Below are 20658 nucleotides of genomic sequence, written 5' to 3'. Positions count from 1 at the left end.
CACACACACACACACACACACACACAGAGAGAGAGAGAATTAATAGAAAGATTATGGTTTGGGATAGCCAGAGCAAAAATGCTAGGCTCTATCCCTAACATAACTAAAGCAAAACTTAAATGGCTCTGGTGGTAGAACCTGTCTAGCTAGTTTGAGCCCCTGAGTTCAATTCCTAGGACCATGAAGAGGAAGAAAACCAGATCTTGAAATATGACTCTGTTATTTACAGTTAAACCCCTCAGTTTTCTCTTTCTATGAAAAGCAACAGTGACTTCTGCCTTACAAGATTGCTGACAGGATTAAAGTAATGAACATGTTTTGTAAGCAGCTCAGTACCTGACACAATAGTCTTGGAAAAAACTGGTCTCCTTTCAGGTTTTATCTGTCCTAGAAATAAGTTGACTCCTTTTTTGCCTTTTGTTTACCTCAGAGGATGATGTTAGTGAAAATGTTGGAGTAAAGAACTACAAAATTCTACCATCAACAGCCACAAAAACGGACAAAAACTGCCAGAATAAACTTCTTCAGAATTCTAGAAAATAACTGAAGGCTTGCAACAAGTCAAGGAGCATTTAGACAGGCAAAATGGTCTTGGTGTCAGTGAAAACAGTATGTATAGGCCAATTGCCAGTGGTTCACACTTGTAATCCCAGCTACTCTGGAAGCTGAGATCTAAGGATCCCAGTTCAAAGCCAGCCTTGGCAGAAAAGCCCATGAGACTTTTATCTTCAGTTAACCACCAAAAATCTAGAAGTAGAGCTGTGGCTCAAGTGGGAGAGGGCCAGCTTTGAGCAGAAAAGCTTTTGAGCATTTTAAAAAAAAGCACTCAAGCCCTGAGTTCAAGCCCCAATACCAACACACACACACACACACACACACACACACACACATACAACCAGTATGCTTTGTGTGGCCTGTTAACTGACCGAATCCCATATACCACTTCCAAGTTCAATGGTACTGTGAAAATAAAACCCACATTCCTAGCCCCAGACAGAGCAGAACAGATCCATTCACAATGAGTTATTTGTTCTGTCTGGTAGCTTCTTGGAAGACTGGCTCAAAAGGTTTGTCTTTGTTTTGCCTAAGAATTGAAACAGTGTTCAAGCTGCTACCTGAAGGGCATGTGTTAAATATTTAACAGGCAAAGTTTCAGTCCCTGTTACCTAAGGCAATAGAAATCTACCTGGGCAAATACACCTAACAGAAATCTTTGGAGGAAATGCTGGGGAATGAAGTGTACATAATGCTATGAAAATCTCAGATATATTCCTAAGAATCTAGACAGCCAACATATATCCAAGGACGTGAACATGTTTAGGAAAGACTTGAGGAAGCCATAAACTGTCACTCCTGCCTAACTGTGATGTTCTGAGCAGGAGGGCTAAAGCAGGTGAAAGGAATCAGAAAGATAATTAGTGAATATTTTCAGACAAAGATAAAGAAAAATAGAACATATCAAAATGTACTGACTGACTTCTGTAATCCCAGTACTCAGGAAGCGGTGGCAGGAGGATCTTGAATTCAAGACCAGCCTGGGCTACATCACAAGATCCTGTATCAAAGACAAACACACACACACACACACACACACACACACACACAGAATACAGTTGCACTAGTACTTGGGTAATTTTATAGACTCCAATCAATAACTTCTTACCTTAAGAAACTAGAAAAGAAGCTGGGCGCTGGTGGTTCAAGCCTGTAATCCTAGCTACTCAGGAGGCTGAGATCTGAGGATCATGGTTCAAAGCCAGCCCAGGCAGAAAAGTCTGTGAGACTCTGATCTCCAATAAACCACTAGAAAACCGGAAGTGGCGCTGTGGCTCTAGAGGCAGAGTGCTAGCCTTGAGCTAAAGAGCTGAGGGACAGCACCCAGGCCCAGAGTTCAAGCCCCACGACTGACCAAAAAAAAAAAAAAAAGAAACTAGAAAAGATAGATCTATGGGGCTGAGAATGTGGCTTAGTGGTAAGAGTGCTTGCCTAGAATGCATGAAGCCCTGGGTTTGATTCTTCAATACCACATAACCAGAAAAAGCTGGAAGGGATGCTGTGGCTCAAGTGGTAGAGTGCTAGCCTTGATTGAGCAAGAGAAACTCAAGGACAGTGCCCAGTCTCTGACCTCAAGCCCCAAAAATGGCAAAAGAAAAAAAAAGGAAAGAAAAGATATATCCAAGCCCAAATCAAGAAGATGTTAAGAAATAATACAGATTATAGCAAAATAAACAAAATAGAGAGTATATAAAATCAATGAAACGAAATGTTGATTCTTGGCCAGGCACCACTAGCCCACACCTATAATCCTAACATACACAGGAAGCTGAGATCTGAAGATTGCAGTTCAAAGCTAGCCTGGGCAGGAAGTCCATGAGACTCTTATCTCCAATAAACCACTCAGAAAACTGGAAGTGGCATTGTGGCTCAAGTGGTAGAGCACTAGCTTTGAGCTGAAATGCTGAGTGACAGTGCCCAGGCCAGAGTTCGAGTCCTACAACCAACAACAACAACAAAAAAAGTTGATTGTTTGAAAAGACCAACTAATCTTTACCTACACAATTGAGAAATCTTTATTTAAACTGACCAAGAAAATAAGAGAGACAAGTCTGGCTCTGGTAGCTCACGCCTATAATTCTAGCTAGTCAAGAGGCTGAGATCTGAGGATCATGGTTCAAAGGCAGCTAGACGAGGAAGAAAAGTCTGTGAAACTCTGATCTCCAATTAACAACCAGAAAAATCTGAAGTGATGCTGTAGCTCAAAGTGGTAGACTGCTAGCCTTGAGCAAAATAGCTCAGGGCAGCTGGGAGCTGGTGGCTCATGCTTGTAATCCCAGCTATACCTACTCGGGAGTCTTTGATATGAGGATAGCAGTTCAAAGCCAGCCTGGTCAGGAAAGTCCGTAAGACTTTTTTTTTTTTTTTTGGTCATGGGTCTTGAGCTCTGGCCTGGGCACTGTCCCTCAACTCTTCAGCTCAAGGCTAGTGCTCTACCACTTGAGCCACAGCTCATGCCTGTAATACCAGCTACTCAGGCACTGAGATCTTTAAGGATGACAGTTTGAGGCTAACCTGGGTAGAAAAATCCCTTAGACTCCATCTCTAATATAACCAACAGAAAGCGAAGTTAGAGTCATAGCTAAAATGGGAGAGTGTCAGCTAATCAAGCAAACCAAGCAAATAGGAAGCCCTGAGTTCCAACACCAATACTATAGTAAGAAAAAAAGTTCCTATGAAGACATCGAAAACTGTAATATATTAAACAACTGTCCTCTGGTACATTCTCGTGGGAAATCCACATATTCTTGTCATCAATGAATGTACATCTAGCTTCCTGGAACTTTTTTTTTTTGTCGGTGGTGGGGCCTGAATTTTATGAATGTGCATTTAACTTCCTGGAACTTTTTTTTTTTTTGTCGGTGGTAGGGCCTGAACTTTGGGCCTGGGTGCTGTCCCTCAGCTCTTCAGCTCAAGGTTAGCACCCTATCACTTGAGCCACAGCACCAATTCTGTTTATGTGGTGCTGAGGAATCAAACCTAGGGCCTCATGCATGCGAGGCAAGCAGTTTACCACTAAGCCACCTTCCTAGCCCTCCTGGAACTTTTTATAATGCACTCAGGGTAAGACATATTATTCATATAATCTAAGAATAGCATAGAGCAGAGCCTATGAAATGGTGTCCATGACAGATTCATAACATCCTTTCTAAACAAACCAGACTATGACCTCTGAATATTTCTTAATTGGTTCCAGGCAGCTACCACCACTAAATTTAAACTGGAATGAAAAATGAAATCCATTTGCTCTGCTGAAATAGAATCTAGTCCTCAGACTTGGAAGTATGACCTTTTCAAAAAACCTCTGTTAGCCAGGCACTGGTGTCTGATTTCTGTAATCCTAGCTATCCAAGAGTGAGATCTGAGAATAGCAGCTCAAAGCCAGCCTAAGCAGGAAAGTTAGTGAGACTATTATCCCAAGCAGGAAGATTATGAGTTCTAGATTAGCTCTAGATTAGCCTGATCGACATTAGCAAGACCTTGTCTCAATGCTCCCCCCACCCCCAGGTCTTTTTAAATAACTTCTCCATATTATTTCTTAAAAGTATCAAATGAGGGTAAGAGAGAAAATGGCTGGAAGAGTGGGAGAGGAAAAGAGGGTCAAGTGGAAGAGGAGGAAAGCAGAAATATATGAAATGAGCAGAGAGGACCAGAGAGCAGCCAGAAGCCACAGGGACTATTCTGCTGAAGACTTCAGTCTAAGGCACACTGGGAAAGATAGGGAATGTCACTTTGCCGGTCCCCACTTCCCTGGCACTTACTTTGGATGCTTGAAGGCCATCAGACACCTCTCGTACTTCCCCACCATGCTCCAGCCCATGACCAGGCCATCAGCACCTCCCGAGACGAGATGCCACTCATCAAAGAACAGGCACCTCACAATTCCCTCATGCCCCATGAGAGTCTAGGAGAAAAGAGGACACTGTTTTCAGACCCTCTTTAACTTGGATTTTAACTCCTCCAAGTTCAGGCCCTTTGTTCAATGAATCCCAAAGCCACCCTACCCATCAGGACTGCTACTTGCTTGGCATGTCCCTGAGCTGATTATTTCTGCTCAAAGAAGGCCAGAGGAGTCAGTCCCTGCCTCCTCTCTGCAGAGCTCTCTCCCCAGCTCAGGAGGAATAGGACCAGGAAGGGTCCCACCCTGGGCTCCTCCTTGCCCGGGCCTAGTGGGTTCAGGGGATATTACTGTTCCTGCAGTTGAGGTTCAACCACAATGACAAAAACCCACAAGCCAAGCCAACCACTTTTTACTGTGATCCTACATTCCTAGTCCACCAAGATCAAGGGGTTCGAATCCAGTAAAAGCAAGGTAATGAATGTCTGCAGTTGTCTGGTGTGTCTTATGGAATTCCTGTGTTGAAAATTTAATCTCATAAATCATATGCTAATGGTGTCTGGAGCTAGGTAGGGCCTTGGGGAGATAGCTGTAAGTGAAGCTCTGTCCCCACAAGTGAATTAATCCATTCATGGATTATCACAGCAGTGGGTGGCTTTGTTACCAAAAAAAAAGCAGTGCTGTCTCATGTGTTTTTTTCTATCTCACTGTCTGGTGTTTTCCTCCATGACATGACCTAGCAGGAATCCCTCAAGCAGGTGCCAGTGCTGTGGTCTTGGTCTTCTATGACCCAAATAAACCTCCAATCTTTATAAATTACCCAAGCTCAGGTATGTTGTTAATGCAAAAGGAAATTATCTAGGGCTGGGAATGTGGCTCAGTGGTGGAGTGCTTGGCTCGCATGCATGAGGCCCTGGATTAGATTCCTCAACAGCACATACACAGAAAAAGCTGGAAATGGCACTGTGGCTCAAGTGGTAGAGCGCTAGCCTTGAGCAAAAGCAGCTCAGGGACAGTGCCCAGGCCCTGAGTTGAAGCCCCAGGACTGGCAAAAAAGAAAGAAAATGATCGAAAGTAATTTCCAATCACTTTAAGGCAGCCAATGTTCTTTCTTCATTAGAGGGTAGTGAGGAAACGAGCCAATCATCCAATGTTTTCTCCTTATCAAAAGAGTAAAGGATGTTGGGTACCTGTGGCACCTAGCTACTCAGGAGTCTAAGATTTGAAGATCATGGTTCATAGTTGGTCTGGGCAGGAAAGTCCCGTGGGACTTTTGTATCAAACCAGAAAACCAGAAGTGGTGCTGTGGCTCAAAGTGGTAGAGCACTACGCTTGAGTGAAAAAGGTCAGGGACAGTGCCCAGAGTCTTGAGATCAAACCCCACAACTGACCAAAAAAAAAAAAATGTAAAGGGAAAGAAGACAACAACGATGAAGAAACCTGTTCATCTTCTCCTTGCCCCAGCTAGGGTTAAGGTAGAATATTCTGGAAAAGAAAAAGGTACTTTACCTGTGTGAAAAAGCCCTGCGATTCATATAGGGTGCTGAGTTATAATGTAGCCTCCTCTACTTATCCCATGCCAATATGGTCATGATGGAGGGGGGACTTGTACTACTAACTGAGAATAACCCCCCGGGGAAGCTTTGTTGTTGGCTTTTGTTAGTGGCTGTAACTCAGTTGCTTCAAGTTGGTCTGGGGAGCTCCAGGGAGGAGGACAAATCATCCATCTCTTCTCATCATTCACCACCAGTGCTCCCAGCCTTCTGCCTGCTCACCTTTACCAGCTGGGTGTTAGCAATGTGCCACACTTTGATGAGCCCTTTCTCACAGGTGCTTATAATGTAGGTTTCACTTATCTTGATGGCTGAGATGGGGTCTTTGTGTTTAAATGTCTTCAGGCACTTCCCAGATTCTAATTCCCACTCTGAATGAAAGAGGGAGAGAGGGAAGGCAAGGAGGAAAGGGATAAGGGAGGGTTAGAGTGGTATTTTCCTATCACAAAAGCAAAGGCTAAACCCGGTGCCGTGGCTCTCGCCTACAATCCTAGCTACTCGGGAAGCTGAGATCTGAGGTTAGCAGTTCAAAGCCAGCCCAGGCAAGAAAGTCCATGAGACTCTTATCTCCAATAAACCACCAGAAAACTGAAAGTGGCGCTGTGGCTCAAGTGGTAGAGTGCTAGCCTTGAGCTGAAGAGCTGAGGGACAGCACCCAGGCCCAGAGTTCAAGTCCCATGACTGACAAAAAAAAAAAAAGAATAGATTTATTAGACATCAACCATTTATCAATTAGGTCCCAGGACTAAGTTACAGAGTCAGAGCCAAGGTCGTCTGTAATGCTAGCTCCAATGACCCAGGGAGTTCTGTGTGAGCCTGCAGAGATGGTCTTTGGGGTCTGGGCTCATCTAGACTTTGCTTTTTGTTGTTGAGCTCTTCAGCTCAAGGCTAGCACTCTACCACTTGAGCCACAGCGCCACTTCTAGCTTTTTCTGTTTATGTGGGGCTGAGGAATTGAACGCAGGGCCTCATGTATGCAAGGCAAGCACTCTACCCCTGGAGCCACCTTCCCAGCCCAATAAGCCTACTCTTTAAGCCTAAATGGAATTCATGGGGGATGTCTAGTGTTATTTCTTCCTTATCCATACCTAAGATCACCAAAAGATACAAAAGTGGTTTATCTTCACTGGGGTTTGAATTTGTTATGCAGGTATTCTGCCACTTGAACCATACCTTCAAACCCTCACCTGGGACATTTTCACCCCAGCTGTTGCATTCCCTAAAGCAATCAGGGAGAAGGATAAGAAATTCAAGGGTAGGATTTCCCTAGCAAATCTGATCATTTCCTACTTTTCCCCCATCTGCCTCTGACATACTGTAGCTTCCCAGGTCCCTGGCTTCTCTTCTCTTTTCAATCTTCCTTCCTGCTTTTCTGGAGGAACCCATAGATATGAGTTCCACATGTTTACATTTTTTTAACAGTTGTTGAGACAGGATCTCATTATATAGCCCATATTATCCTAGAATGTATGATCTTCCAGCTTCAGCTTCTAGAGTGCAGAGACTATAGGTGTAGACTCCCAGGCTTAGATCACATCCTCCAATACAACCAAGCATAGATTTAAAAAAATATTGGGGGAAACAGGACAGTATCAGGCTGAAGATGTGGCTCAAGTGAAAGAGTACTTGTCTAGCAATCATGAGGCCTTGAGTTCAAATCCTAATACCACACACACATGTATGTATATGTATATAGTACAGTGTAGAACCCATTCAAAAAGTATTTGCATTATATTCAGCATTGTAAGTAATTTAGAGATGTTTAAATTACAGGAGAAAAGTGTGAATGTGGGTACACAAATACTATGCCATTTTATAGAAGGGCTCTGAGTATTTATGGAGTCCTGAACACAGAGGGATGACTGTGTTTATATACTAACTGCCAAATGCATGTATCTGGAGCCCTGGATGGGGATATTCACACCTGCATCCGCTTCCAGGATACTCTTCCCTGTGTGTTCTCAGAACTTCATGCTCCTTGTGTGAGTTTTCTATGGATACGAGGACAAATTACCACAAGCATAGCAACTGAAAACAACACAAATATACCATCTTACAGAAGTCTGATATGATGCCAAAGGGCTAAAATCAAGGTGTCAGTAGGAATTTGCTCTTTGATGAGGCTGGAGGTTAATTTCTTTGCCCTTCCATGTGACTTTCTGGAAGGCCCACATTCCCTGGCTCGTTGCCCCTTCCTTTACTTTCACACACAGTCAGCAATGTTGTGTATCTCTGAACATTCTTCCATAGCTACATTTCACTTTGTTCACACCAAGAATGGTTCTCTGAGTACCAAGTAAACACACAGGGCTCACCACAATAATAATACAGGGTAATCTCCTCATTTTAGCGTTTTAGATTTAATCATATCTGCAAAGCTTCTTTTTTTTTTTTTAATGACAACCATTGTGATTCCCTGTAGCTTAGGATGTCAGGGGCACACTACCACATTCAACTATTGCTTGTGAAGGAATCTGAACTTTTATGTCCTGGCTAGCCTTAAAAAATAATCCCCAAATCTCCACCTTTCAAGTAGCTAGCATTAGAGACCTGAGTCACTAAACCTCTTTTCAAAGCTCTTTTTGCCATGGAAATTATGTTAGTCTATTTTGCTTTACACTAACAATGTATCTGAAGAAGTCTAATTTATGAAAGTTTGTAAGTTCAAGGACATGGTGCTGGCATTGGCTCAGCTCTGGTCTCTTGCTGTGTCACAGGACCTTTACATGTCATGTGTGGCAGGCACACTGCCAAACCAGGAATTCAGAAAAAGATTGGGGTCTAGAGGCAGTGCGCCAACTGGCCTACGGACTTCCCACCAGGGGCTGGGAAGGTGGCTCAGTGGTAGAGCGCTTGCCTTGCATGCCTGAGGCCCTGGGTTCGATTCCTCAGCACCACATAAGCAAAAAGAAAAAAGTCAGAAGTGGCACTGTGGCTCAAGAGGTAGAGCACTAGCCTTGAGCTGAAGAGCTAAGGGACAGCGCCCAGACCCAGAGTTCAGGCCTCACGACCGGACCCCCCATCCTCCCCCAAAAAAAGACTTCCCACCAGAGCCCACTTTTTTTCTTTTTAAAATTTTTAGGTGTGAGACCAGTACTTGAACTTGGTACCTAATGCTTTGACTCATTGACTAGCACTCTACCAACCAAGCCATGCCACTTACCCTTAGGGGTTGGTTTCTTTTTTTCTTTTTTTCAGCACTCACTTCTTAAAGATTCTATCATGTCCTACATTACACTGGAGATCAAATTCCAGCACATGAAAATATTACTCAATTTTAGCACAAAATAATTTCAAGGATTAGGATGTAAACACTTTTGCTTGGCCTTTCTTCTGCATACCATACTTAACATGTCTAAAACGGAACCTGTGACCTCTTCCCCATCCATTTTCCTATTCTGCTCTTCCCTTGTAGTCTTAGTATTTCAACTTATGGCATTTCCATATATCTATGACCTGAGTGGATTTTTTAAATGGCCTATCACATGCTCTTTATCTCACTTTTTGTTCCAAGTTGGTGGTTAAATCTTGTTGATTTTTCCATCTCCTATTGGCCTGGACCTCTGAATATAAATCATGTCTGCCTGTTTCTTCACACTTGCTTGTTTTCAGATATCCTTTTTGTAAATCTTTTTTTTTTGTTTTTGTTTTTGGTCATGGGGCTTGAACTCTAGGCTTTCCCTCAGCTCTTCAGCTCAAGGCTAGCACTCTACCACTTGAGCCACAGCGCCACTTCCAGTTTTCTGAATGGTTTGTTGGAGATAAGAGTCTCATGGACTTTCCTGCCCAGGCTAGCTTTGAACCACAATCCTCAAGTCTCAGCCTCCTGAGTAGCTAGGATTACAAGCATGAGCCACTGGTGCCTGGCTGTAAATCAATTTTTATTAGCATATGTTAGTTATACAAGGAGGTTTCACTTGTGACATTCTCATACATGCATACAATGTATATTGATCAACCTTCTTCACAACCCCTTCTTCACTCTCTCCCTTCTTAAAACAATTTCAACAGGTTTCACTGTTCTATTTTCATACATGCAGGTAAAGCACATCAGCCATATTCATCCTCATTAACCTTCTTCATTAGCCCTCCCCCTCCCACTTTACCCACCCTGTATCTGAGCCTGTTTTCTTTTCCTGTCCTTTCTTCCTTCCTTCCTTCTTTCCTTCCTTCCTTCCTTCCTTCCTTCCTTCCTTCCTTCCTCCCTTTCTTTTTGCCTGAGGTTTTGAACTCAGAGCCTGGGCACTGTCCTTGAGCTTCTTTTGCTCGAAGATAGCACTCTACCACTTGAGCCACAGCACCATTTACAGTTTTTTCTGTTTATGTGGTACCAAGAAATGGAATCCAGGGCTTTATGCATGCTAAGCAAGCACTCCACCACTAAGCCACATTCCCAGTTAGTTCCTGGCATTCATTTCTTTAGTATGCATTTAAGTACACCAAGGGTTTTTGCCTTGATATTTCAGACATGCACATATATTTCTCAGAATAATACTCTCTATTGCTTTCTCATTTCCCTTCCTTCTCAATCCTGATCAACAGTTTCCATCAAGGTTCTTTGTGCTATCTTCATAGGTAGTCATAATGTATTTCAAAATTTGTTATGCTCAATTTTTCTCTTTTTGTCTTCCCTTCCCCTCAGCCGGCTAAACAGTCACATAGCTAGCATCATGTTCTGTGTGTTTATATATATGAGAGAGTTGCCTGTCATAAAATTGATACTCCAAAACAACTGTTTTCATTCACATAATTACTATACCCTCATCATACAGTTACATGTTTTCTACCATTAAAACTCCAAGAGCCTTTGAGGAAATAAAATTTCATATTTAAAGAACCATATAATTTTTTCCTCAACAGCCCTTAGCACAAAGTCTAGTATGTAGATCTTCAATGGAATGACTAGATTGATAGATCTATAGATGGGTGGAAAAAATAAAGCAATAAATTACTACACAAGGAAATGAGCAAAATGCAAGCCAAGAGTGATGGCATACACCTGTAATCTTAGCTCTCAGGAGATTGTATGCAGGAGGATCATAAATTTGAGGCCAGCATACTAAGTTTGAGGCTAGCCTCATACTAAGTCTGACGCTAGTTTGGGTTATGTAGGAAAACCTTATGTACAGAGAAAGAGAGAGACAGAAAGAGAGAGAGAGAGAGAGACAGAGAGAGGAGAAAAAAGAGAATGAAGGAGAGAGAAAGGAAGGAAGAAGGAAAAAAGAAAGAAGGAAAGAAGAAAAGAGAAGAGATGGAATGAGAGAGAGAGGAAGGAAGGAAAAAAACAAGGAAAGAAGGAAGGAGGGAGGAAGAGGAGGGAGGGAGGGAAGGAGAGAAAAGGAGAGAAAAAGGTATGGAGAAAGGGTTTTGATAACTCAAAGTTTTGGAGACATTTTTTAGAAAATTTAAAGCAGTTCTCACCTTTCACCTGGCCATCTTTTGCTCCAGATGCAAGCTTGTTCTTATAGACATCCATGCAAGTGATTGTCCCCTGGTGGCCATAGAAGATTTTTATGCAACTCCCAGTTTTCAGATCCCAGTATCTGCAGGAATTTTTTTTTAATATTGAGAATTTTCTGAAAGCCCAAAAAATCCTTTAGATCAATAGTTGCTTAAAAGGCAGCCAAGTTCCCTGTTGCAGCACTATTTGTCTAATTTCTGTGTCAACTCCACGTCCACATTGGCACTACTACTACTACTAGTAGTAACATTATAGTTTTTTTCTGTGAATAATTAAATGCACAAATAGTGGTTGTCAATCAGAGATGATATCTATTCTCAGGAGAAATTTGGAAGTAGATAAAGAGATTATTGGTGGTTACAAGCAGGGAGAGAAAAGCTAGTCCAGAATGCTATTAAACATCAGCTAAAGCACAGAACAATCCCCCAAATGCTGCCAAAACCAAAACCAACCAACCAACCAAAAACATCCTCATGCATGTGGCTACCAAATGACTCAGGAAAGAACAAGCATCCCTGGAAAGAATTATAAACTAGAAATGATGTAAATGTCCAAAAGCAGAAGAATGAGTGAGCTATGACATATTCATCTAATAAATTACTGTATCTCTGGAAAATAAATTAATGACTGTTACTATGTGATAGGGAGGTATGTCAACAACAGGGTTCAGTGGAAAAATTAGGTACTGATAACTTCTTTTTCTTGTGCTGATATTGAGGTTTGAACGTAGAACTTGGGTACTGTCCTTTAGCTTTGTTGCTCAAGGCTAGCACTCTACTTCTTGATCCACAGCTTCACTTCTGGATTTTTGGTGGTTAACTGGAGATAAGAGTCTCATGGACATTCACACCCAGACTATTTGAACCATGATCCTTAGATCTCAACCTCCTGAGTAGCTAGGATTACCGATTTGTGCCACCAGTACCCAGCTCTTTTATATTTCTTTATAGTTTTTTTCAAAATATATGAGCTACTTTTGCCTTTTTCTGAATTTAACATAAATGAAATAATATTTTATTTTATTTATTTGTTTTTGTCAGTTGAACTCTGGGCATGGACGTGGTCCCTCAGTTCTTCAGCTCAAGGCTAGCGGTCTACCACCTGGGCCACAGCGCTACTTCTGGTTTTCTGGTGGTTAATTAGAGATAAGAATCTCACAGACTTTCCTGCCTGGGCTGACCTTGAACTTTGATCCTCAGATCTCAGCTTCCTGAGTAGCTAGGATTACAGGTGTGAGTCACTGGTACCCAGCTGGAATCATATTTTAAAAAGTTATCAGGCCAGGAGTCAGTGGCTCAATATGCCTTTTTGTGTGTGTGTGTGTGTTTTTTTTTTTTTTTTTGTGGGGCTTGAACTCTGGGCCTGGCACCGTCTCTCAGCTCTTCAGCTCAAGGCTAATGTTCTGCTACTTGAGCCCAGCACCACTTCTGGTTTTGTGGTGGTTAACTGGAGATAAGTATCATTGACTTTCCTGCCCAAGCTGGCTTTGAACCATGATCCTGAGACCTCAGCCTCCTTAGCAGATAGAACGTGAGTCACAAGTGCCTGGCTCAGTCTGAGATCTGTGGATCATAGTTCAAAATCAGCCTGGACAGGAAATTCCATGAGACTCTTCTCTCCAATTGACTACCAAAAAGCTGGAAGTGGAGCTGTGGTTTCAAGTGGTAGAGTGTTAGCCTTGAGTAAAAAAATTCAGGGACAGAGCCCGGGCCCTAAGGTCAAGCCTCAGTACTCACACTAAAAAAAAAAAAAAGCCAAGAGAATAAGAGTATGAAATTTAGGGCAATTTTACAAGGTGTTGGAAGTAAGAAAGAAGCAATGAGGGAAAGAAACTGGGGATTAGGGTGAAGGAATGTTACATGTATTGGTCTGAGCAAAGGGAAGATGTGTGTTTATTATATTGTATATAATGTATAAATGTATTCTGATTAGCATACCATTTTGTTCTACGCTATATTATGTTTCATACCCATAAAAATTACTTTATGCTGGAGCAGGGGAAGAGGAGGAGGCAGAAGAGGGAGGAAGTAGAAGGGGGAGGAGGAGGAAGAGGAGGAAGAAGGAAGAGGAGGAAAAGAGGAAGATGGGGAGGGGAGAGAGGAAGGGGGAGAGAAGAAGCGGAGGGAGAAAATGGAAGGGGAGTGGGGAGACCGGAGCGGAGAGGGGGGAGGGGAGGAAAAAAGAAAAAGAAAAGAGAGGGAGGGAAGGAAAGGAAGAAGGAGGAAGAAAAGGGGGAAGAGGAGAGAGGAAAGGGGAGGGGAGGGGGGAGAAAAAAGAAAAGGGAAAAGAAAGCATTAAACATATTCTAGAAGTAACGTTTAGGATAACTTTTCGACAAATACAAAATGGAGGAAGTAGACACACTTCTTCCTTGAACTGATTTTTGGCCCCAGGTGGGAAGACAATCCTGACTCCTTGGACTGCTCACCTGATACTTAGGTCATAACTCCCACTGAGGAGAAACATTTCCTTTTCAGCGAGGAAGATGGTCCGGACGCTCCCAGCATGGCCTCGGAACTCGGTGCGCAGCTCCTTGACTTGTAAGATATCAAGAAGGTACATCTTCCGATTTGATGCCACAGCTATCAGATTTCCCCCCGAATAGTGGATGATTCTGTTTCGGTCCCACCTGAGTTTGGAGGGTCGGGGAGAGGTGGATAGCACAAGTAAAAAGAGTTGCCAGAACTTAACCTAGCACCTGACTTTTCCTGCAGTAATGAAATAATGGAAAATTCTGTTCTTTTCCATGAGTGAGACTGCAGAAAAGAAAACCAAATATTAACAGGTCACACACCATGACAAAAGTCCATTTCAGGTAGATTAAAAATCTAAAAAATGGGCTGGGAAGGTGGCTCAGTGGTAGAGAGCTTGCCTTGCATGCCTGAGGCCCTGGGTTCGATTCCTCAGCACCACATAAGAAAAAGAAAAAAGCGGGAAGTGGCACTGTGGCTCAAGTGGTAGAGCGCTAGCCTTGAGCTGAAGAGCTGAGGGACAGCGCCCAGACCCAGAGTTCAGGCCTCACAACCAGACCCCCCCAAAAAAAATCTAAAAAATATATAGGTAAATAAAGTAATTTAAAAATGGGCAAATAAAAATAACACAAAGTGTTGCTGGGTGCCAGTGTCTTAACGCCTATAATCTTAGCTACTCAGGAGGCTGAGATATGAGGATCATGCTTCAAAGCCATCCCAGGCAGGAAAGTCCATGAGACTCTTATCTCCAATAAACCACCAGGCACTGTGGCCCAAGTGGTAGAGCACTAGCCTTGAGTTGAAGAGCTGAGGGACAATGCCCAAGCCCAGAGTTGAAGGCCTGCAACCAACAAAATAATAATAGTAATAATAATAATAGAAAGTATAAAGAGGGGCTGGGAAGGTGGCTCAGTAGTAGAGCGCTTGCCTTGCGTGCATGAGGCCTGGGTTTGATTCCCCAGCACCACATAAGCAAAAAGAAAAAAGGTGGAAGTGGCACTGTGGCTCAAGTGGTAGAGTGCTAGCCTTGAGCTGAAGAGCTGAGGGACAGCGCCCAGGCCCAGAGTTCAGGCCCCACGACCGGACCCCCCCCCAAAAAAAAAAAGAAAAAAAAAAGAAAGTATAAATAATATATAATTTATTATTATTATTATTTTTTTGCTGGTCATGGGGCTTGAACTCTGGGCCTGGGCGCTGTCCCTGAGCTCTTCAGTTCGAGGCTAGCATTCTACACTTGAGACACAGCGCCACTTCTGGTTTTCTGGTGGTTTATTGAGATAAAAGTGTCACAGACTTTCCTTCCAGGGCTGGCTTTGAACTGCGATCCTCAGATCTCAGCCTCCTGAGTAGCTAGGATTGCAGGCCACTAGCTTATGCTAAACCTTTGAGGGTAGAATATATGGCACACAGAATATTTGGCCACAGAAATCTTTATTCATGTAAAACCCCAGAGGAACCTAGATGTAAAGCCTATGTGCACTGCATATCTTTTACTTTTTCTTCCTTTCTTTTCTTTTTTGCTTAACCAAGATCCAAGTTGCCTTCTTTAGGTTCAAAGGTCTGTGCTAGTGGGTTTTATGGGAAATACAAAGATGAATAAAATATGGACCTTGCTCACAATAAGCTTGTAGTCCAATAAAACCATGTGAGTTGACTTAATTTTCCAATCATAAGATTATATGTAATCCTATGCAAATAGGTAAAATATGAGCAGGAAAACCAAACGATTTATTGTCTGAATTGAGACTTTTTGTTGTTGTTGGTGGTGATCTTGGGGATTGAACTCAGGACATGGGCATTGTCCCCAAGCTTTTTCACTTAAAGCTAGCATTCTACCAGTTCCAGTTTTCTGATGGTTAATTGGAGATAAGAGTCTCACAGACTTTCCTGCCTGTGCTGGCTTCAAACTGCAATCTTCAGATCTCAGCCACCTGACTAGCTGGAATTATAGGCATGAACCACCAGTGCCCAGCTAAATTGAGACATTTTTATTGTAAAGGGGGATACTACTACTAAATACATTATGACCACAGAGGAAAGTGGAATTGTTCTAGGAAGCAGGAATGTACAGTCATTCCAAACATAAGGAGAAATGCTTGTTATTTTGTTCTCATCCCATGTGTTATATCTAGAATTTAACTATTCATCACCTAAAGAGCAGTTACCACCCTATAACCCGTAAGACTTCCCCATAGCAACTGGTCCATAACCAAAACTAAATAATCTTGTGAATAAACAATGAAAGTCAGGTAGACACTAGTGCCTTATGCCTGTAATCCTGTCTTCTCAGAAGGCTGAGATCTGGAGGATTTGAAACCAGCCTAAGACAGAAAAGTTTGATAAACTTCCTCTCCAAAATAACCAGCAAAAAGTCAAGCTGGAGGCATGGCTCAAGTGGTAGAGCCAGGCAAGCAAGTTAATTGAGCATAAGGCCCAGTACTCAACAAAAAAGCCAATTATTACAGACAGTTTTGCTAGTTTGGGTAATTAAGATGCATGGTCAAACCCCATTTCTGCTTAAAATATGAGAGTTCTAGAGGGTAGACCTCAATGTTAAGGGTGTTTAGCTCTAGCTGACAGAGTTATAGAAGATCTTTGCTTTTCTCTACATATTTTCTAGCATTTGTACTCCTCTCCCCCCATAAGCATATATTAGTTTTCAAACTGGAATAAAAAAAACAAAAAAATGTTTCAAAAAAAGAAAGATTTTGGGCATGATTACACGTGTAAAAAGTTCTTAGTCCAGGGGCTGGGAAGGTGGCTCAGTGGTAGAGCACTTGCCTTGCATGCCTGAGGCCCTGGGTTCGATTCCTCAGCACCACATAAGCAAAAAGAAAAAAGTGGGAAGTGGCGCTGTGGCTCAAGTGGTAGAGCACTAGCCTTGAGCTGAAGAGCTGAGGCCCAGGCCCAGAGTTCAGGCCCCACGACCGGACCAAAAAAAAAAAAAAGTTCTTAGTCCAAATATGGAAAATGTATAAGGGGCAGGAGTATCCTCTTCTAGCTGTAGGGGATGATACTAAATTAAACCCCTGCTGTCCAATCAGGACCCTGTTCTAGTTCCTAGAAGGATCTTGAGGACAAGGGAGGGATGCCTTCCCAAGTCAGTGGCAGGGGGCTGGGGGGAGTGTCTGGAGAACCCTACATTGCCAGTGAGGGTGACTCAAGAGTTCTTGATGCCCTAGCTTCTGAGCCTGGTACCCACGTGTCAGAGATAATGCGGATATTGTAGGTGCCACAGAAAACATTTCTCTCCTCCATCTGGACCATCTGCGTTTCCTGGTTCTGGTAGGCAGTCCACAGGCTGTAGTCACTCTAATGAGGGAATAGATGAAGTCAAGTATGGCCTTAACTTTACCCAGGGTACCATATACCCCCATTAGGCTCCCCTGGCATGGGCACAAGCATGGTGGTTGTGTGTGTGTGTGTGGCAGGGGAGGGTTCTTCCTTTTAAGGTGTTGGCTGCTGCTTTGTAGTGATAGGGAATAACTCAGGAATAGGCACCAAAGTAACCTGTTCATGGTTAGCTCAATCAAAAGTCCTACTTCATCTTTTACCTCTGCATTTTCTGCACCTTCTGGTTCGATAAACCTTCAAGGGTGGATTTCAAATGATGCCCAGAACACTTTTCTGAAAATGACTACACAAAGGGTATGTTCACAACATAAAACCACAGGTACCCCATGCCCAGACCCATGACTGAAATCAGCACAAAGCCCACTGATGAGAACTTGAGCCATCAATGAGATTACTGATGCACTGGGTACACTTTCATTTCAAGGTTTTCACAAACCTATAACCTTCACTTGTCCTGAAAGCTGTCTCGAAAAGGACATTACCTACCCACAAAATATTCCTATCATTTTACAAAGGACTTGTCAGAGGCTTAGGGAGAGCAAGGAAACATCATCAAGTCTCTTTGCTGCACAGTCTTTCCTCCCTCTCTCCATCCCTCCCTCTGTCCCTACTTCCCTTCCCTCCCTCCAGCTCTTCCTACTTCCTCCTCTCTTCCCTCCCTCATTTCTATCCCTCCCTCCATCCCTCCTGCCCTCCTTTCTTCTCTTCCTTCCTTTGTCCATCACAGTTTCTGAGCAGCTATGGCCATGCCAGACATGATAAATTCTGATCTAGATGGCTGAACTATACTTCCCAGTTTCATTCTTCCCAGCTGTACTCGACCCTTAAAGAGCCAGAAATAGCAAATCACATCAAATGGCAGGAAAGAAAAGCCAGCATGACTTTCTTGAGGCCCTCATCTTGTTTGCATCAGAGTCCTGGGAACATTTCTTCTAAAGTTTCCTTCTCAACTGTAGCCTTCTCCTCCATGCCTTTGACTTGTCCTCAGATGCCCTTGTTCCTCTACTCACACTTCTTTTTTTTTTTTTGGTGGTGGTGGGGTGGGGTGGGGTAGAGGTTAAGACAGATCTCCCTGAATAGCTCAGGTTGGCCTCTAGCTCATGATCCTCCTGCTTCAGCTGCTCAAGTGCTGACATGAAGACACGTGTCACCACACATCATTTCTTCTTCATCTTTAACCAAGTTGAGATGTCTCCAAGAAGAATCTGCTAACCCACCTCCTCTAAAGGGTACGAGTGGCTTTCCATATCCCAGTTTGAGTTAAATGAGGCTTTCCTAGGTTCTCCTGACACAAAGGATCCTGGGAATTCTTTGTCCCTGGCTCAGCTTCCAAGTTTTAGAGATAAAGCCATAGGGGTGAAATCATTGTGAGGGAAAAGACTCTGCTGTGTCACTAACCAACTGTAAGGCCTTGGGTAGGCTTGATACCACTTGGAGAGGAGTAATAACTACTTACAGTGGAAATCAAATCAAGAGTGTACAAAACTGTACACTAATTTTACAATAAAAACCTTTAAAAAAAAGAATGTACAAAAGACTGCCAGCACGGAGCCTGACACACTAGGAGCAATCAGTAGGAGGTATCATGGTGAGTAGCACCCTACCCATCTCTACCCACCTCCATCTTTTCCTAAAAGACCCGGAACTGCTTAATCTTGCTATTTCCAATGTTCTGCTTCAGTACCCATCCATGTCTCTCATTTTCTGTAAGTTATACATTCCTAGAAGGCCAAGTCTTGAGATTATTTTGTTGAGTAGTTATAAATTCCATCACACAGGGAGGTATGATATTAGTTTTGACAGATTTGTAAAGAATGTGTTTCTGGTCAGCTTGTATCTCTGCTATTTAACTGGCTGAGAGACTCAGTTTCTTTATATATAAAATGGGTGTAGCAACTGGACTCTCTGGACAGGCTGCAAGTTCTTCAGTACTTCATACTCCACTTTCTTTTACTGATCACTGCCAACCAATCTCTTATCTGCGTGATCTGCTCAGCTTCCAAAGATATAAGAGCTAAGTGACCTTGCTCAGATTCTAAGTGTTACTACATATCTTTCTTATGGGATACTAAAATTAAACCATCCCTCATTAAGTTTCCTTTGGTGACCAACCAAGAGAATACATGCCAAAGTAAAAGGATCTTCAGCAGAGAGGAGGGTGTGGGAATCTAATGGTCTTAGGAATCATTGCCATGCTGGGCAATTAGGGCATAATGTTCCAAGAGTGTACTCATTACTCTATTACTGCCTAAGCATTGCTGGGAAGATCTACACTTAATTCATGTTTCTCTTCCATCCAATAAGCAGAATGCACTACTCTCATTTCTGAGCAGCAAACTCAAGAAACCTCAAGATGAGTGGAGCTGGGTTGAGGAGAATTCCAGCTATGGTTGACATCATTCCTGGCCTCTGAATTCTCCACTAAGTATCCAATTGGTGCCTTGCACATAGAATCTTAAGAAGACAACCCAATTAATCTGCTCATCCAGCAGATGGAGACATCAAGGTTAAGTAGATTGCATGATACAGAGCTCTCCCTAAAGGACTGGTATCTCCCATGAGCCTGTGTCCTGACTTGTGGGCTGAGTCTGGGTGTCAGCCTGAAATGACCAATAAGAACACAACACTCCCTGCTACTCACCCCAGATGCCATGGAGACCCACCTTTGTTCTCAGTTTCCACTTTGGAGTTTTCGCACGCATGCGTTTCCCATCATCTGTCATTTTAGGAACAGGGATAAGAAGCTTGTTGGCATAATTAGGATCTATTCCCTTTGTGTAGGATCCCTGGTTGGAAGAAAGAGACAGTGACTATTTCTCTGGGACCGCTGCCTTCTCATATAAGCGTAGAGTGCAGCACTATTCACAATAGCCAAGGCCTAAAAGCAGCCTACTGTCTACGTATAGAAGCATGGATAGAGAAAGTGTGGTATATGTACAAATGGAATACACTTAGCCATAAAGAGAAGGAGGTCCTGTCGTGCAATGATATGGGTGAAAGTGGAGGATATGGAGTAAAATAAACCAATGCAGAAAAACTACCTCAGCTCATTCATGTGGAATCTTTTGTTTTTGTTTTTATTGTTGTTGTTGGTGGTGGTGGTGGACATGGGGCTTGAACTCTGGGCCTGGACACTGTCCCTCAGCTCTTCAGCTCAAGGTGAGTGCTCGACCACTTGAGCCACAGCGCCACTTCGTTTTCTGGTGGTTAATTGGAGATAAGAGTTTCATGAGCTTTCTTGCCTGGGCTGGCTTCAAACTGAGATCTTCACATCTCAGCCTTCTGAGTAGCTAGGATATCAGACATGAGTGCCTGGCAACCCGCTGAAATGATTTGTCTTTCTGTTTTTTTTTTTTTGTCGGTCGTGGGGCTTGAACTCTGGGCTTGGGCGCTGTCCCTCAGCTCTTCAGCTCAAGGCGAGCGCTC

At 43.0% G+C, this 20658-nt stretch overlaps 1 protein-coding gene across 1 annotated transcript in view; it reads right to left on the bottom strand.

Annotated features, from left to right (window-relative positions):
- The window catches only part of LOC105983257 (F-box/WD repeat-containing protein 10-like), a 40219-nt gene that overhangs the window by 13721 nt on the left and 5840 nt on the right, over positions 1 to 20658 (bottom strand). Inside the window, exons 3-8 of the mRNA XM_013013098.1 lie at positions 19896 to 20018; positions 17081 to 17190; positions 13836 to 14036; positions 11368 to 11489; positions 6169 to 6317; positions 4317 to 4459 (exon numbers count right to left, since the gene is read on the bottom strand). Of these exons, the coding sequence (XP_012868552.1) occupies positions 4317 to 4459; positions 6169 to 6317; positions 11368 to 11489; positions 13836 to 14036; positions 17081 to 17190; positions 19896 to 20018 (848 nt within the window). The remainder of the gene's footprint in view (positions 1 to 4316; positions 4460 to 6168; positions 6318 to 11367; positions 11490 to 13835; positions 14037 to 17080; positions 17191 to 19895; positions 20019 to 20658) is intronic.

This window comes from Dipodomys ordii, unplaced genomic scaffold (genome assembly GCF_000151885.1).
Source record: "Dipodomys ordii isolate 6190 unplaced genomic scaffold, Dord_2.0 Scaffold19, whole genome shotgun sequence".
Classification (NCBI taxonomy): domain Eukaryota; kingdom Metazoa; phylum Chordata; class Mammalia; order Rodentia; family Heteromyidae; genus Dipodomys; species Dipodomys ordii.
This window is presented reverse-complemented; position numbering and strand designations above follow the sequence as displayed.